We start from the raw sequence: 17605 nt of genomic DNA on the forward strand, positions 1-17605 counted from the left end.
AACTGGCCGTAGGCACCCTGGAAACCTGGTTGGACACCCATGTTCGCGTACATGGGGTTACCCATGCCTGTTTGCATTGTCCCGAACACATTCCCTGGCATATAACCTGTGGAAGGTCCAGCCATAGCTTGAAACACTGAACCACCTCCAAAATATCCAGGATAAGTATTAGGTAATGGAAGGGTCTTACATATAGCGTGTTCATTACTCCCTTGACCATTCAGAAACGGTTCCTGTTCAGCTAAAGCAAGCTGCTTTGGATCATTGGACACCGCTAGTTGCTCAACCACATGGGTTTTCCCTCGAGCATCACGAGTCCTCTGCGCATTGGAAATCTTCTTTTCTTGCAATGGCTCAGTCATGCCCTGTGTAGGAGGCTGAAAACCCTGTGTCGGAGCCTGTAAGAACTCCTGCATCCTTGGGTTGTTAGCCAACTGCTGAAACATGTCCATGCAGCAACGTAGTTAAGTTCAAACAACCTGTCCTCTTCTTGAAGAGTTGAAGGAACTATCTCCGTGCCATGTGAGGAAGATCCCTCTTTAGGTACTTGGTCTCTCTTCTCTGCCATAACGACAAGCTCTGTGTTGCTTTCACCCACAACAATCCACGCTGCACTTTTTGAAGAAAAAGTGACTATCCCGTCGATGGAACCATGTAACCGGCCTGTACAACGTAGAGGGCGGTACTATTTCAATTACCTGTTAACTTTACACAGAGCACTGAGAAGGGAAGAGGACACAGATGCATCCAGCGACCAGAATGTCACTGCGCACACGAGACCGACACCCTGTAGGCCCCAAAGACTGGCGCCCCTTTCGGTATTTCTTTATTCAAATTAAGGTAGACGATCCGACCACTTCGCACAAGCTTTCACAAAGCTGTCCAAACCCGGCAAGGGCTGAAAACGCAGGTTTTCGACCTGATTTTGGTAGCATAACGGCGCAAAAACCCCTGCAGGTCAAAAGCACCTGTCTAGGACGGATTCCCTCGCTATCTGGAAGGTTTCTGGTGAGCTGTCACAGAAATTCAGCGGGCTGTAATTCCCTGTTTTTCAGTGCCGGGTGCCCAAAAGCCTGTACACGCATCCCAAGGCTCTCACGAGGCTCCCCCGGTGTTCCCTTGCAATTTAGGTGCGAAACCCTAAACCTGCAGAAAAACACAGTTGGCTGTAATTCGCTGTTTCGGATCGTTTTAAGCAGAGCGAACACACCTACGCGTGTCCCAAGGGCTCCCGCACGCAATGGGACAGTTCCCCTGTGAATTGGACGAGTTTTCACGCGAGAGAACTCTCCGAACTCGCAATCTTTCGCGATGGAACTGTGCGTACCTGTAGGGGATTAGCAATTAGCTAATCCGGTTCCTGTTCAGAAGGCTCTTGCCTTGGCAAACACGCATAAACCCCCAGAATTGTACATGTTCATCTGAATAGCCCAACTAGTGGGGCATTACCATATGTGCCAAAGGGTAATTGCTTTATTCTCCACTTGGCTTAAGAAAGAGAGAGAGAGAGAGCTCCTTTGCTTTATTTTTGAAAGCTTTTGATTCGACCAGCTTTTGGGCTTTACTTTTAACATCCCTTGTAATCTTTAAATAAGTGGGTAGGCCTCTCACAACTCAAAGCATTTGGACACAGAGTCTGAGAGTGAGCGCCTGCCTGCACTCTTGTACTTTGAACTCAGATTAATACAAAAAGACATACCGAAAGGGGCGCTAGTCCTAGGGCCAATATCTTTAGGCACGGAACTGCGCCGGGCCAGTGTCGAATCAATTGTGAACTGTTTTGAAGTGATTATTTGTGTTGTCGCGGTAGATTCTCGACTTGGAGTGTCCAAGTCTGTTACAATGGTATCAGAGCACGACCGATTTCTCTGTACGGGAATCATCAAGAAAGATGAACACACAGAGATTTACAATCAGTTGGCTTTTGATGTTTTAAAGTCATATGTGCATGATCGGCAGTCTCATTGGGAGCTCTATCTCCCATGGGTTCAGGCTATTTTGAATGACTCTTTTTCCTCTGCCATTGGGCGAACTCCGTATGAGGCAGCTTTTGGCCATCCGTTCTAGTCACTTTTGACTTGCTCGGTCAGTCAAATGCCTGAAGCCAATGCTGAAAGTCAGTCATTGGATGAGATTTCTGCGAGTGTGAAGCTTCGGCTAAGCAAGGCTCAAGAATCTTATTCACGGCAGGCTAATAAGCATTGTCAGGATGTTTTGATTAAGGAAGGGAATTGGGTGTATTTAAGAATCATGAAGCAACGGCTTAAGCACGTTCGAAAGAAGTGTCCCAATTTGTCTTTTTGAATGTATGGTCCATTTCCTGTCATTAAGAAGATAAATGAGGTTTCAATGAAATTGCAATTGCCTAACTCATGGTCAATGCACAACGTTTTTCATGTTTCTTGGTTGAAAGTGTTTCAAGGAACACCTCAAAGGACATTTCGGAAGAAGAGGAACCGGAGATCATTGATGAAGCAGAATTCATGGAGCCGGAGCAAGTGTTGTTACATCGGTTTCGCCGTGGTTCAAAGAAGCAAGTACGACAATACTTTTTGAAGTTCAAGGAACGAGGAACCCACGAAGCAGTGTGGGTAGATGAAGAGTTTTTCAACGATTATCTCGAGATGTTGGCCGCCTACAAGGAAGACATGTAGATCGGTACCAGTACCTCACTTTAAAAAGGAGGGGATGTCACGTGACACAATTAACCCTATGTGTACGTGGACAAGCTACTTCATGACAAGGGTTGAGTTCAGTCCAGTCAGTCTAGCTTAGGAAGTGCTCTGGCACTTTTGTGAGTCTGTTCGCAGACCGTGCATGCCCAGGCACTTAGAGTAAATGCATATCCTCTGATACCAATGTAAGGTGCAGTGGAAGTGAGTGTTGAACTTTGCTCAAGTTGAGTGCTTCGAACTGTGCTCAAGGTTCCTTTTACTTATGGAAGGGAGAGCCTTTCGTTTTTTTAGTGAGAGAGTGCAATGAACAAAACAAAATGGTGAACATTGTGAATGAAGGTGCATGAGACTCGGCAAGTCCAAGCATTGTAGATATTTGTGCAATCAATAGTAGACCGCTCTCGCCATAGAGAGTGGGGCCTTTGGAGGAGGGTTTGATAACATTCTGTGTCGTATTCTTCTCTCTCTATCTCTTAGTCTCATGCATCTTCATTCACAGTGTTCACCATTTTGTTGTGTCCATTGTACTCTCTCACTAAAGGAACGGAAGGCTCTTCCTTCCATAAGTAAAAGGAACCTTGAGCATAGTTCGGAGCACTCATCTTGAGCAAAGTTCAACATTCACTTCCGCTGCACCTTACATCGTGGTTGATTATTGGGCAAGAAAGAAATATTTGAAAAGTGTTATAAGGGTAGAGATATCATCCTCGATGTAAAGTTGAAGGGTGAGTCCATCCCGCTTACATTGGCTTCGGCTATTTCGAAAGTAATGAAATCGAGTCTTTTTGTTCACTCGATCTTTATGAGAGATTTGGAAGAGGATAATAATTCAAATTTATCAGATTTAAGAGTCGAAACGCCAAGAAGTTTTTCAAGCTCAAGCCGATTGTTTCTTTGAGGGTTTGCCTGAGGAGCTACCTCTTGAGAGACGTGAGGATCATGTGATTGATTTGATACCTGGAAATATGGAGTGAGCAAAGCCCAAAATGAGGAAATAATGGCCAAGTGAAAGGACTTTTAGAAAAGGGTCTAATTTAACCAAGTACTTCATCTTTTTGTTCACTAGTGCTTCTTGTTTTGAAGAAAGATGGATCTTGGAGAATGTGCATTGACTACAGGGCTCTCAACAACCACTATCAAGAAAGATTTCCAATATCTAGGATTGATGATACACTTGATAGACTACAGGATTCTTCGTGCTTCAACATAATCGATTTGAAAGTGGCTATTCTTAGATCAAGATCGCTCTTGGAGATGTATACAAGACCGCATTTAGGACATCCTTCGGATTGTACGAGTATTTGGTGATGCCATTCGTCTCACAAATGCGCTTGCAACGTTCAACAAGACGATTTTCAGAGAGAGCATAGGTAGTTTGTGACCACTTTCTTTGAGGACATCATCGTACCCTCCAAGAATGAAGAGGACCACATGAATCATTTACTTGAGGGACTATGGAAACAAAGGTTGGTCATCAACAGGTAGAAAAGTGAGTTCTTCTTGCCAGAGATACACTTTTTGTGGCATTTTGTCTGAGCATTCAGAACTAAAGAATGTGCATGAAGTTCAAAGCTTTTTGGGTATGTGCTCGTATTATCGACGGTTTATTAGATTGTTTGGGGAGATTGCCTTGCCTTTGTATACCCCGACTCAAAAGGGTGTTCCATTCACGTGGGGACCTTTATAGATTGCAACGTTTTTGAAGCTCAAGGAAAAGTTGACGATTGGTCCCGTTTTGGTTTTGCCAAATTTACAGAAACAGTTTGAGGTTTATTGTGATGCTCGTGGTAGCAGTCTGGGTGCGGTCTGGGCCATGTCATAGCTTATGAGAGTTGTATGTCCTCTAGACCTAAGAGGGTTGCATAGATTTATGACGAGTACCTTTTAGCAATGATACATGCTCTTACTCAATGGAGACATTACCTACTTAAAGCAGATTTCATAGTGTTTACTGATTCTCGGAGTTTGAGTATCTCTGTCACAAGTAGGTGATGCGGCACTGTAAAGGGTTAGGGTTTATTAACCTAACCTTGACCAACTTATAGGTCATGGTTGAGTGACCTAAACTCTATTTGAAAGTGGCGCGAATCTGAAGACCTAGTGGATTGGCTCAAAAAACACGGAAGCTATTGCTGACGTGACACCTGTAGTACGACAAGCCCACAAACCGTGGAAAGTGTTGACGTGGCATCCGTTTTGTAGACAGGCAGTTTGCGCAAGCTTCTGGAGTCAGTAGCTTTTGGGAGCAAATTCTTTATAAATCTGATGCTTTTGGTGTAATGGCCATTCTGAAATAGCTTGAATCTTTAAGATTCGATCCATCATTCGATTGAAAGTTGCTTGAGCATTAGTAAGGCCAAAAGTCGTTACTAAAAACTCGTTCAATCCCAAGCTTGTACGGAACGCAGTCTTATGTATGTCTTCTGGAGCAATTCGAATCTGATGGTAGCTGCTCTTGAGATCTATATGGCTGAAAATTTGTGTTCCTTGTAGCTCGTCTAAGATATCATCCATTTGAGGGATCGGAAACCTATTCTTAATCGTAGTCTTGTTTAGAGAACGATAATCGATGCACATTCGAAAAGTGCCGTCTTTCTTATGAACAAACAAAACTGGTGAACAATCAGGAGAAGGAGCCTTCTCTTGTTACGGGCTTGGACACTCCAAGCGAGTACACTCTGGTGCATGCATGGATAGAGTCAATGTCTACTGAGCTCTTAGCTCGTTTTTGTCTTCTGTCTGTTTTGCAGACGTAATGGAGGGCGATCTTTGAAGAGGAGGGTATGTCACAAGTGTGATGACGTGGCATGATTCTCAAGTGGACATTGTGAATTAAATGGACATTGAAGTAAAGAGGCCAGACAAGAGCTAGCAACATTAAAAACCTTACGCAAAGTGATGATGTGGCATCTCAGTGCAAATCGCGCTGCTTAACTCTAATAGCCACGTCGCAGGCTATACAAACGTTTGCGAGCAGGTTTTGACGCTAACTTTCGGGCCTCCGTTTTTAGCGACCGAAAAGGAAAGTTGGGGTGCCCTTTATGGGTCCCATGTGTTGCTAAATTGGCTTTATATGACAAGAAAATAATTCTAATGAATTATTGGATTTATAAGTGAAGGTTTTCCTCACTTGGAACACCAGGAAAAATAATTCTAAATGAATTATTGGAATTTTAAGTGAGAGGGTTTTTCTCACTGGGGACATCTGAGTACAGAGTATTCCTAGTGCGACATTCAGAGTAATGACAAGAGCACTGTGAAAAGGAATATTTGTAAGGCCACCAGGAACGGGTACTTTTGATGCGTCACATTGCATGGGTGACGGGGAGCATCGAGAAGAAGTATCCGACCATCTCGGAACGGACATCTCTGATGCGTCATAGAATGGGTGACATACAGCATCGCGAAGGAGATTATACCGTAAGTTTGGTAGGAAAGGACTAGGCGGTTAGCGATCCGCCGCGATCTCTATGCGGGTAGCCTCTGCTCAACTATTCGTGCCGTGGCCAGAGCGAGCTATAAAAGCATCACATGCCCTCACTAGAGGAAAGGAGTTGCCAGCACCAGCAAGAGGAGACTCTACCGCCAGAAGACGCAAGAGATCGCGAGACTACGAAGTACGGAGGTTGCTTTTCCCGCACAAAGAGCGAGAGGTATCAATTGTGGATTCGCCATACGAATTGTTGTTCCGTGTTTGTGTGTGCTTGCAGGTGTACTTTTGTCACAAACGGGAGCGCATAGCAATATAAAATATACTCGGATAAATAAAATTTATCACTTAATATTGAAGCCAGAGGATATAGAGAGAAATAGATAGAGAGAGAGAGATAAAGTGAGAAGATCGACACAGTACTGGGGACCAGAAGATGGGCTGGTCCCTCCCTGTAATAGTATCTTTATTACTGAGGAGAAGTCTATACAAGCACTTGAACCGAACGTGTTACCACGTTCGTTCTAGAATAAGACTTGATGGTTCCCGGAAGCCTCAGCTTCCGATTCCTGGGGCAAAACCCTATTCCAAGGAACTTCCGTTCCTTATTCCAATTCCTCGAGAATCAAGGTTCTTGCCTCTGGATCTCACCTTCCAGACTCAGGGCATGACATCCCTGCAACGCTCTTTTAGAACTCTATTTCCAGAGTCCTCTTCCCGTAGAACAACTCTACTTTCCCGGACACGAAGTCCTTACCTGGGAATCCCAACTTCCGGATCGCAACTTGAGAGACTACCTCTCTCCGATCTCTGGATCTACTTCCCAAACTCGGGTACGAAACCCCTGGGCTGATCTGGCTCTAGTTCCTCAGAGCGCTTTTCTCCTGCAGAGGCTCATACTTTCCTATGCTCCTACTCCCTTACTAAGAGGAAGTACACCTGCAAACAAATACTCAGAGTTCATAACATGAAAATCGTTACCTTCAAAGTCTCGATGCTCAAAACCCAACTCCGTTCTCGAAAAGCAATTCCTCGGAAGAGATCTCTCCATAGAAAATCCTGTCTTCCAATCCTACACACAAAAGAGGTGTGTTCTGCGGTTCCTTCTCATAAATCAGCCCCATCTACGACGTTTAGGGGCTGAAATCAGAGAAAAAAAACAGCAGCTTGTCGCGATGGAAACACGCTCCGTAGGCACTTATTCGCGAGGGAACTCGCGCACTGGGTCTTGGCGACATCTGGTACACTTGGGGCAGCCATGGGCATCACCTGCAACGTCTTCTTTACGGCTGAAATTTGCAGCAGCATCTCCTCCTTGCAAAGATTGGTCCTCCCCTCTGAGTGAGGGCATGTGATGCTTTTATAGCTCCTAGCCACGGGCACGAAAAGCGGCTCGCGTAGAGATCGCGGCCGGGTTTCTTTTTTTATTTTATTTTTCAATTTTTTTTTTCGATGTTCTGCCAAAAAAAGAGAAAGAGAAAACGCTGGCTGATTTGTTGCCTTATTTATCAGATGGCTGCCCACTTATTAAGTGGGCGATCGGCGTATTTTAAAAATAGTCTGAACCTGTCCTAAAACTCAATAAAACCTTATAAGTTAAAAACAATGCTTTCACAGCACTTCCCAGGCGTCCCTGGATACAATCACACGCACAATTGCAATGCAGACATAGACTTCCTCGCGAGAAAGCATCTGCTTTCCCGAAAGGCAATCCCGCTTTCTCAAAAAGCATCTGTTTTTCCTCAAAGTTTCCTCTGAACCCATCTTCATTCAAGTGCTTGCTTTTTCCTTGTGCACAATTCTAACACAGTTCGGAATTTCCTCCCGACTATGGATATTCCCTTTCCGATGCACCCATCACCCACCTTGTGACGCATTAGGAATACCCATCACCTAGTCCTTTCCTACCGAACTTACGGTACAATCTCCTTCACGATGCTCTATGTCACCCATCCTATGACACATCAGAGATGTCCGTTCCCGGATGGTCGGATACTTCTTTCCGATGCTCCTTGTCACCCATCCGATGTGACGCATCAGAAGTACCCGTTCCTGGTGGCATTACAGATATTCCCGTTCTCAGTGTTCCCGTCATTACTTTAAATGACGCACTAGGAATACTCTGTACTCGGATGTCTCCAATGAGAAAAGCCCTCTCACTTAAAATTCCAATAATTCATTTAGAATTATTTTTCCTTGGTGTTCCAAGCGAGAAAACCCTCTCACTTATAAATCCAATAATTCATCTAGAATTATTTTTCTGTAAGATAAAACCAATTTAGCAACATCCCTCTCATTTATAAACAATTGTCCGCAACTGTAGAGGTCCAACTGAACTGTCGGGGAGAAACCGGAAAATTTCAAATCTTGCTCAATGGGTTGAGCCAGTCCTTTCTCAAAAGAGAACTTAGAAATTAAATTAAACAAAAATTCAATAATTCAATACTTACCTTACGAGTTCATGTCCTTCCTCTAATACCTCGAGGATATCCTTCACCATTCATGAAACTTACGAGCCATGTAAGAACTCGTCATTCGCGTCTTTCCGAGAATCTGTTAACTCAATTCCACCTTCTCAATTTCGAGAAGAATAATTCTCCTAGAAATCAATCTAGGTCTATGTCCTTGCGCATAACCTTGCGCTATTAGTCCTGAGGATATTAAACCTCTTATGTCCTCCCGCATAGGGTATGTCGAGAGCATTAAGCTCATGTGAATCTTCCTGTGGCAGACAAAGTGTGCCACCTTACCAAAGTAAGTTCTTATTCCGGGCCTTTGCTTTGGGTAGGCCAATTGTTGTGATCCAAAGTTTCGTTATCCGAGACTCTGTTAACTTGATTCCGTCTTCTCAAATTCGAGAAGAATAATCTTCCTAGAAATCAATCTAGGTATCTGTCCTTGCGCATAATCCTGCGCTGTTAGCCTAGAGGGTATTAAACCTCTTGTGTTCTCCCACATAGGGAATGCCCAAGTCATAGAGCATGAAGCTCGATGTCTTTCTTTCACAAACAAAGTTTGCGATAACATTAAAGAAGGTTCTTGTTTCGGGCTGTCGCTCAACGTAGGCGGACGGTTCCAGTCCGAAGATTCCTTGTGCAGGACAGCACTTCCTTCCAATCGTTTCCTCCTGCGAGTTATTACCACCAACAGTGATTTCCCGACGCCCATTAGCGTCTCTTCCTTACAAAATCATAAAAAATGATTCACCTTGCGAGCATCAATGACGATTTGCAAAACCTCAGGCAGATAGGATTCTAGCCATAGCATTTTCTGAACGTACGTTCAAACCCGGTTCACAATAGAGCGAACCCTCTTTGAAATTTGAATCTCAGGGATGTTCTCCCATATGTAATTCTTACCATTTTGAAACGGTTGGCGAGCTATATTCTTACGAACATAATAGTTCGAATTTATTCCAGCAGCAGCGTGTAAATGCTACTTGACCTGCTCATGGAGAAACATATACCACAACCAAAAGTTGCTACTGTAATGGTAAAAGCACATAGCGTACTCAATGATCAACGACCATCGGAAAACCTCTTCTCCGTAGAGAAGCTCAAATTCCTTCTACCAAACACATCTCAAATAGAGATTCTTGTGTCGGAATATTCTTGCACGCAAAAAGGCGCTTAAGAGAGTATAACAAACTCTCGTTCAGTTCCTTGGCATAGATCTGCATCTTCGTGTGTTAGCCATGTACTCAAAGGTGTACATAATTCTTAAGCTGTGTTAGAGTTTCGGTGAACCTGGGAAATTACCTTCCCTTCGTAAGATCCTTAGAGCGAAGACGCTCAACTTGATGATCACTTGGCTCGATCTTAGAGCAAAACCCGCTCATCAAATAATCTAGGATTTTAATCCTTGGATTCCTCAAGCACAGGCCGTAGTCGTCGCTTGTTCCTTCCCTCGTAAAAAGAGTGTTCATTCACTTGTGCGAAAAGCACTACCATATCTTCCCTTACCGGGTAGGGGGTGTGGGCTTAAAGAGTACTCAAGCTTCATGAAAGCTTTTCTTTGCTTGAAAACTCAGAATGGTTCCTTCATAATTTCCTACCCGCAATAGCAGGTAATTTGTTGGAGAATTACCGGATACCAGATCAATCATGGACTTTCCGGATGGTTAAGCAAAGCATTGTATAAACAATAATCTGACTCAACCTTACTCTCATAAACACTCGAGAGTGATTGTCCTGGTTAGACACAACTATACCTCGTGCAAAAGAGCAAACAAGCACAATGCACTTTATGATTTTCGCAAAGATGTAACTTTGCTTGAAAACCTGCCCTCTCACTTAAAGTTCGAGGGTCTTTTATTCAAGAACTCAGGAGTTAGATCGAATTCCCTTACTCCAAACTTTCTGTGTTCAATGATTCCCGTCCCACTACGGGGATTGGATTCTATGTACACTAAGGTATACACTTTCAGCTTTTATTGCTGACTCTACCATCTGCTACAAAGTATTTTGCAGATGGGTTTACAAAATTCGGGCAAAAGTCCTTCGTTAAATTTGTTCATCTTTCCTTCCTCAGAGAGGATCGAGAATGGAGCTACCTTGGCAAGAGTGAACCACTACTTGCTTGGAATAACTTGTGTTCCTATTGGGCAAACCGACCCCAATCTTCTTGGATGCCTTGCTCAAAGCGTAGAGGAAAAAAGATTTGTTGAAAAATTCAGCCTTGAATTGAATCCAAGTCTTGTTGTAAGTTCCTTGCAGAGCTTTGGTATCCCACCGAGTACTTGCAATCCCCTTGAGGTGTTTCGTCACATGCCTCACCTTCGACGCTTCTCAGAAATTGCCGTTTGCAAAGGCAACTTTATACTGTTGAATGAAAACCGTAGCTTTCGGGACATATTCTCTTCCGTCAAAAGTATCAAACTTGACCGGAGTGTCCTGAGGTCTAAAGACCTTCTTCATATCCTTACCGGAATGACGGGATTTCATGGCTATAGTTCTGGATTGATGTTCATGAATATCTTATGGGTTCTGAACGATCTTGAGCATTCCGCTCCTTGGATTCTCTAGGTTCTTGAGCATCATGCTCTTGTCGCCTTCTCAGAGGATCCCAAGTCTTGTGTCGACTTTTTGCAGAGAGAGAAAAAAAAAAATCCCAACTCTGCGAGCTTTTCCTGCAAGACTTAGGTTTCCGCCTGCTTACTTCTCTCTTGGCTTGTCATGGCTTCTTCCCGTATCTTCCCAGAGTCGTCCTCCTTTACAGAGAAAGAGAGGAGACCATGCTCTGATACCACTGTCACAAACGGGAGCGCATAGCAATATAAAATATACTCGGATAAATAAAATTTATCACTTAATATTGAAGCCAGAGGATATAGAGAGATATAGATAGAGAGAGAGAGATAAAGTGAGAAGATCGACAGTACTGGGGACCAGAAGATGGGCTGGTCCCTCCCCGTAATAGTATCTTTATTACTGAGGAATAGTCTATACAAGCACTTGAACCGAACGTATTACCACGTTCGTTCTAGAATAAGACTTGATGGTTCCTGGAAGCCTGAGCTTCCGATTCCTAGGGCAAAACCCTATTCCAAGGAACTTCCGTTCCTTATTCCAATTCCTCGAGAATCAAGGTTCTCGCCTTTGGATCTCACCTTCCAGACTCAGGGCATGACATCCCTGCAACTCTCTTTTAGAACTCTATTTCCAGAGTCCTCTTCCCGCAGAACAACTCTGCTTTCCCGGACACGAAGTCCTTACCTGGGAATCCCAACTTTCGGATCGCAACTTGAGAGACTACCTCTCTCCAATCCGTGGATCTACTTCCCAAACTCAGGTACGAAACCCCTGGGCTGATCTGGCTCTAGTTCCTCAGAGCGCTTTTCTCCTGCAGAGGCTCATACCTTCCTCTGCTCCTACTCCCTCACTAAGAGGAAGTACACCTGCAAACAAATACTCAGAGTTCATAACATGAAAATCGTTACCTTCAAAGTCTCGATGCTCAAAACCCAACTCCGTTCTCGAAAAGCAATTCCCCGGAAGAGATCTCTCCATAGAAAATCCTCTCTTCCAATCCTACACACAAAAGAGGTGTGTTCTGCGGTTCCTTCTCATAAATCAGCCTCGTCTACGACGTTTAGGGGCTGAAATCAGAGAAAAAAACAGTAGCTTGTCGCGATGGAAACACGCTCCGTAGGCACTTCTTCGCGAGGAAACTCGCGCACTGGGTCTTGGCGACATCTGGTACGCTTGGGGCAGCCATGGGCATCACCTGCAACGTCTTCTTTACGGCTGAAATTTGCAGCAGCATCTCCTCCTTGCAAAGATTGGTCCTCCCCTCTGAGTGAGGGCATGTGATTCTTTTATAGCTCCTAGCCACGGGCACGAAAAGCTGCTTGCGTAGAGATCGCGGCCGGGTTTCTTTTTTTATTTTATTTTTCAATTTTTTTTTTCGATGTTCTGCCAAAAAAAGAGAAAGAGAAAACGCTGGCTGATCTGTTGCCTTATTTATCAGATGGCTGCCCACTTATTAAGTGGGCGACCGGCGTATTTTAAAAATAGTCTGAACCTGCCCAAAAACTCAATAAAACCTTATAAGTTAAAAACAATGCTTTCACAGCACTTCCCAGGCGTCCCTGGATGCAATCACACGCACAATTGCAATGCAGACATAGACTTCCTCGCGAGAAAGCATCTGCTTTCCCGAAAGGCAATCCCGCTTTCTCAAAAAGCATCTGTTTTTCCTCAAAGTTTCCTTTGAACCCATCTTCATTCAAGTGCTTGCTTTTTCCTTGTGCACAATTCTAACACAGTTCGGAATTTCCTCCCGACTATGGACCCACCTTGTGACGCATCAGGAATACCCATCACCTAGTCCTTTCCTACCGAACTTACGGTACAATCTCCTTCACGATGCAATTCATCTGATGTGACGCATCAGAAGTACCCGTTCCTGGTGGCCTTACAGATATTCCCGTTCTCAGTGTTCCCGTCATTACTTTAAATGACGCACTAGGAATACTCTGTACTCGGATGTCTCCAGTGAGAAAAGCCCTCTCACTTAAAATTCCAATAAGTCATTTAGAATTATTTTTCCTTGGTATTCCAAGCGAGAAAACCCTCTCACTTATAAATCCAATAATTCATCTAGAATTATTTTTCTGTAAGATAAAGCCAATTTAGCAACAACTTGCTCTTCACGAGGGAGTAGGAGCGGAGGAAGGCATGAGCCTCTGTAAGAGAAAGCGCCCTGAGGAACTAGAGCCAAATCAGCCCAAGGGTTTCGTACCCGAGTTTGGGAAGTAGATCCACGGATCGGAGAGTGGTAGACTCTCGAGATGTGATCCGGAAGTTGAAATTCCTGAGGGAAGGACTTCATGTCGAGGAAAGGAGAGTTATTTTGCAGGAAGAGGACTTTGGAAACCGAGTAAGAAGAGAGTTGCAGGGCTGCCATGCCCTGAGTCTGGAAGGTGAGATCCAGAGGCGAGAACCTTGATTCTCGAGGATTTGGAATAAGGAACGGAAGTTCCTTGGGATAGGGTTTTGCCCTAGGAACAGGAAGCCAAGGCTTCCGGGAACCATAAAGTCTTATTCTAGAACGAACGTGGTAATACGTTCAGTTCAAGTGCTTGTATAGACTTCTCCTTAGTAATAAAGATACTATTACGGGGGGGGGACCAGCCCATCTTCTGGTCCCATATTGTGTTGATATTCTCACTCTCTCTCTCTCTCTCTCTCTCTATCTATTTTTTACTATATCCTTTGGCTTCAGTATTATGTATTCTATTTATCCGAGTATATGTGCTCCCGTTTGTGACACCATGTAACCTATTTAAGAAGCCTTGGGAGTGGGCTTTGTAGATAAGCTTGGGAGCTTAATACTGAGCACATTTTCCAACAGTTGTACTTTTGTGATTATCAATCAAGAAAGAAATATTGAAAGGGACGTAGTACGTATGGAAGCGGAACTTTGTCGTGTCGACTCTCTCTCTCTCTCTCTCTCTCTCTCTCTCTCTCTCTCTCTCTCTCTCTCTCTCTCTCTCTCTCTCTATTTAGGTCAGTTTATTGCAGTTGCTAGATTTTCTGCTTGGGTGTCCAAGCTTGTTACATGTCAAGTCCTTCATCCACTTCGCATCAAGAGCAAGCTAGTTTTTGAACTTGACCAAGTATTTGGGGACTAGCTTACCCTTCACTTAATTTCCTTGTGTGCTAGGATCTGCTCAAGTAAAAGAATCCTCTACCTCAAGATGCTCGTCCTGTTCCATGTCCTCTTGCATCTCATCCTTGGAAGGTCATAGTACCTTCTTGCATGAATGCAGTGAATAGTTTTGGGAAATGGGGACATTGCCCGAAACCTTGCGAATGTTGTTTGGTGACACATTTTGTGGCTTATGAACAATGGTAAGTATAGCCCCCCTTCCTTTTGGGATGAAAAGTTATAGGATTAGAGCCTTGGGCAACCTATAAGTCATGTAGAAGATTAATAATTTTGTGTTCACACACAATTGTAATTTTTAAATGGACATAAAGGACTTCAATCAAAGCCCTTTGACCAATTTGAGAATTTTGATAAGTGACAAGTCTAAAAAGACTAAATTTGTGTTCATACTTAATTTTAATTTCTAAGTGGACATAAAGGAATTAAATTAAAGCCCTTTGACCAATTTGACAATTTTGACAAGTGAGAAGTCTAGAAAGGCTGGCTTATAAGAGAATTTGCGAGTTTGAGCTTCTAGGGAATTTTTGGGGGCCGAAAACTCTCTTTTTGCAGCATTTTTCTGCGTTTTGAAGCTTTCCATAGATCTACCTTGGGGGAGCCTCTTTTCATCATCCTACGCCACTTTTCTACATATATGGAGCTGTTTTTATCATTGAATTCTCTGTTTTTCAGTACTTTTCTTGCAATTTCAACCAACCCTCTTCGATAGAGATCATGTGGAACTCTCTTTTCAATCTATGTCGACAATGGAATTGCATTAGAATTGAAGATTTCAGCCATTAAACGACTTCCATCGCGAAGGCTTTGTTGAGTCTACTCTATTGTAAGCATTCTTTTGTCGTATGTGCTTGCGATGATTGTGGCTTCTTGTTTGGAAGACAATTGCAAGGAAATAGAGGCACTTGAGAGAGTAGATAAAAGGAACAAGCGGCTTGGAGAATGGACATCGGTATGGAAGTCTGGCATTGTATTGCCCATGATACTATGTACAATTCTCCCATAAATAAAGAATTTTTGAGGGAGGGGTCGGGCGTTTTTGGCTCGTTGTGTGCCTTGTTTCATTTTAGCTTTGTCTTTGAAGAATGCAAGTGTTTGTCCTCTGAGTGTCCAACCCGGTAACAGCGTACACAATGCTCTCTCTCTCTCTCTCTCTCTCTCTCTCTCTCTCTCTCTCTCTCTCTCTGCCCCTCTAGAGGGGTTGAACGAAAGTGATACAGATAGGTGAAAACTTGTGCTTGATGAGGGGATGATCGAGTGCTGCAAACTGCAGGAGAATAGGGGGGCATTGATTCCCTCAAGGGTTGATCTACTCCTGCGAATTTCTTGAGAATAAGGGCGCATTGAGAGAGGCTGATGCGCCCAACCCTTCCAACCAAGGCTGAAGACGCTAGAGAGTGACGTCAACCGATCACAGAACAGAATGTTCTGTTACGTGTAATGGCTGAGATGCCTTGGACAGTGTTAAAGGCTGAAAACACGCTTCCATGTGTGTTATATCGAGGTGATGACAATGGCTGACTCTTGTACAAGAGGAGGGGTTGATGTGCTGCACAAATTTGCAGGAGGGAAGAAACGGGGAAAGAGAGGAAAGGGGGGCTGGCAAGGGAGGGGGGTGCTGAGAGAGGGTTGCACGGAAGACTTTCCAGGCTGAAAGTGCCAGGAGGGACTCCTTTGAGCAATCGCAACAATGTGAAGAGATTTTTTTTTTTTTAAAATTTAGAAAACAGAAATGCTGCGTTAGTCTCTGGGGCTTTATTTGCAATACTTGAAAGGTGAATTAGAAATTGCTTAAAGTCGGACACTAGTAACTGACTCTGGTTAACTTGCTTATGTCAGGATTGAGTTTCAAACTTTTTTGTCTTTAAATCAGAGAGTTTGTATAAAAATGATAAAAGTATGCCTAAATCCATAGACGGGTTAAAATTGCATGCCACCATTCATAGAGAAGTGGTGCACATGACTTTGTCAAATGCTGAAACAACAGAAAGCATGAGATTGGGGGTGATGGGAAGAGCGCTTTCTGCCTGGTATATCTAAAAACTGGCTGAGTTGGTGCTGGTGATGCCAGGAAGCACTCTGCTTGCAAGAGTGGATTGTGGGTGGACTCAAGGGAACTAGTAAAGATGCTGCATGTGATTTTTGAACTAAAAACATGGAAAGGCTGAAACATCAGAGAATACTGCCAGATTAGCCTCTTGCAATGCGCTTACCTTGTGCACATTCCATGACCTAAACCGTTCTGTTCTGGTATCTTAAATGAGATGCGATATGAGATCAATTAAATTTCATATTGTATCAGATCTGTTCTGTTCTGCTCTTAATCTAACATGTATACACGTTAATGGTTCTAGGTACGATGTGGCTGCCAATGTCTGGGTCCAGGAGTCTGCCCTCCCTCGAAAGGCACTCGTGAAGGCTTCTTGCAGAGTAGTTGCTGTAGATGGGGAGCTCTTTGTTTACTGTGAGGAACGAGGTCAAAGCTCATGTCCAACAGGTAAAATTCCATTGTTTTTCCAAGTTTATCACCCGAAGAGGAAGGCATGGAGGTTTGTGTCCACACAGCCCCCCCCACGCAAGTCACCCAGCCGTCCTTGGATAGCTGCTTGTAGTATAAGGTTGTAGATTGTTTATGGTTCGTATAGTGACAATGTACAAATGTCCATAACACATTTAAAGAGCAAAAGCATGCATTGGATTGTGTATAATATTTCAAACTCGTAAGTGTGTTGGTAGCACAAACAAGGAATTGAAAAGTGATGAAGCAAATTCATAATTTTTATTTGAATCACAATAAGGTTCTCCTGAAAACCTAGGAGTTGGTATTTCTATGCCTCATAATCTAATCTAGCCTCGCTACACACGAATGATCAGCATGCCTTGTTGTTAAAAAAAAGGAAAAACTGCAGCTTTACTAGAACAGTAACATTTTTCACCGGAAGTTCTTTTTAAACCCTTGATTTGTTTGTTTGTGAGTTTTGGATGTGGAGATTTGAATGGCAGGGTGGGGGTTAAGCTAACGTTTCTAGAACGTTTTTTTCTCTTGTAATATAACAAGTGGAGGGTTTCTGTTTCATAGTTTGTTCTTGTTCAAGCAACTATATTGTCCAACTAACTTAATCAAATGACTGTTAGCATCTTTGTATGAGTAGTAGTAGTTGTACGTGTTTTTATGGGTTACCAAGACAAGGCTGACTGTACACATATCTAGGTAAGCGCAAGGATGCACGCCCCATATGTGAATGTGTATGAACTAGTGAGTAGTGGGTGTTGATTGTATATTGAATTTAATGTGCTGTGGAGTGCGTTGCATGCTGTGTGCACATGATAC

At 43.5% G+C, this 17605-nt stretch overlaps 1 protein-coding gene across 1 annotated transcript in view; it reads left to right on the forward strand.

Annotated features, from left to right (window-relative positions):
• Positions 1-17085, forward strand: part of LOC147435276 (Galactose oxidase/kelch repeat superfamily protein) — a 53407-nt gene extending 36322 nt beyond the window's left edge. The window contains exon 3 of the mRNA XM_086488353.1: positions 16629-17085. Within this exon, the coding sequence (XP_086344479.1) occupies positions 16629-16899 (271 nt within the window). The 3' untranslated portion in view covers positions 16900-17085. The remainder of the gene's footprint in view (positions 1-16628) is intronic.
• Positions 17086-17605: the final 520 nt, after the last annotated feature.

Source organism: Adiantum capillus-veneris, chromosome 18 (genome assembly GCF_014529385.1).
Source record: "Adiantum capillus-veneris isolate H3 chromosome 18, ASM1452938v2, whole genome shotgun sequence".
In the NCBI taxonomy this organism is placed as follows: domain Eukaryota; kingdom Viridiplantae; phylum Streptophyta; class Polypodiopsida; order Polypodiales; family Pteridaceae; genus Adiantum; species Adiantum capillus-veneris.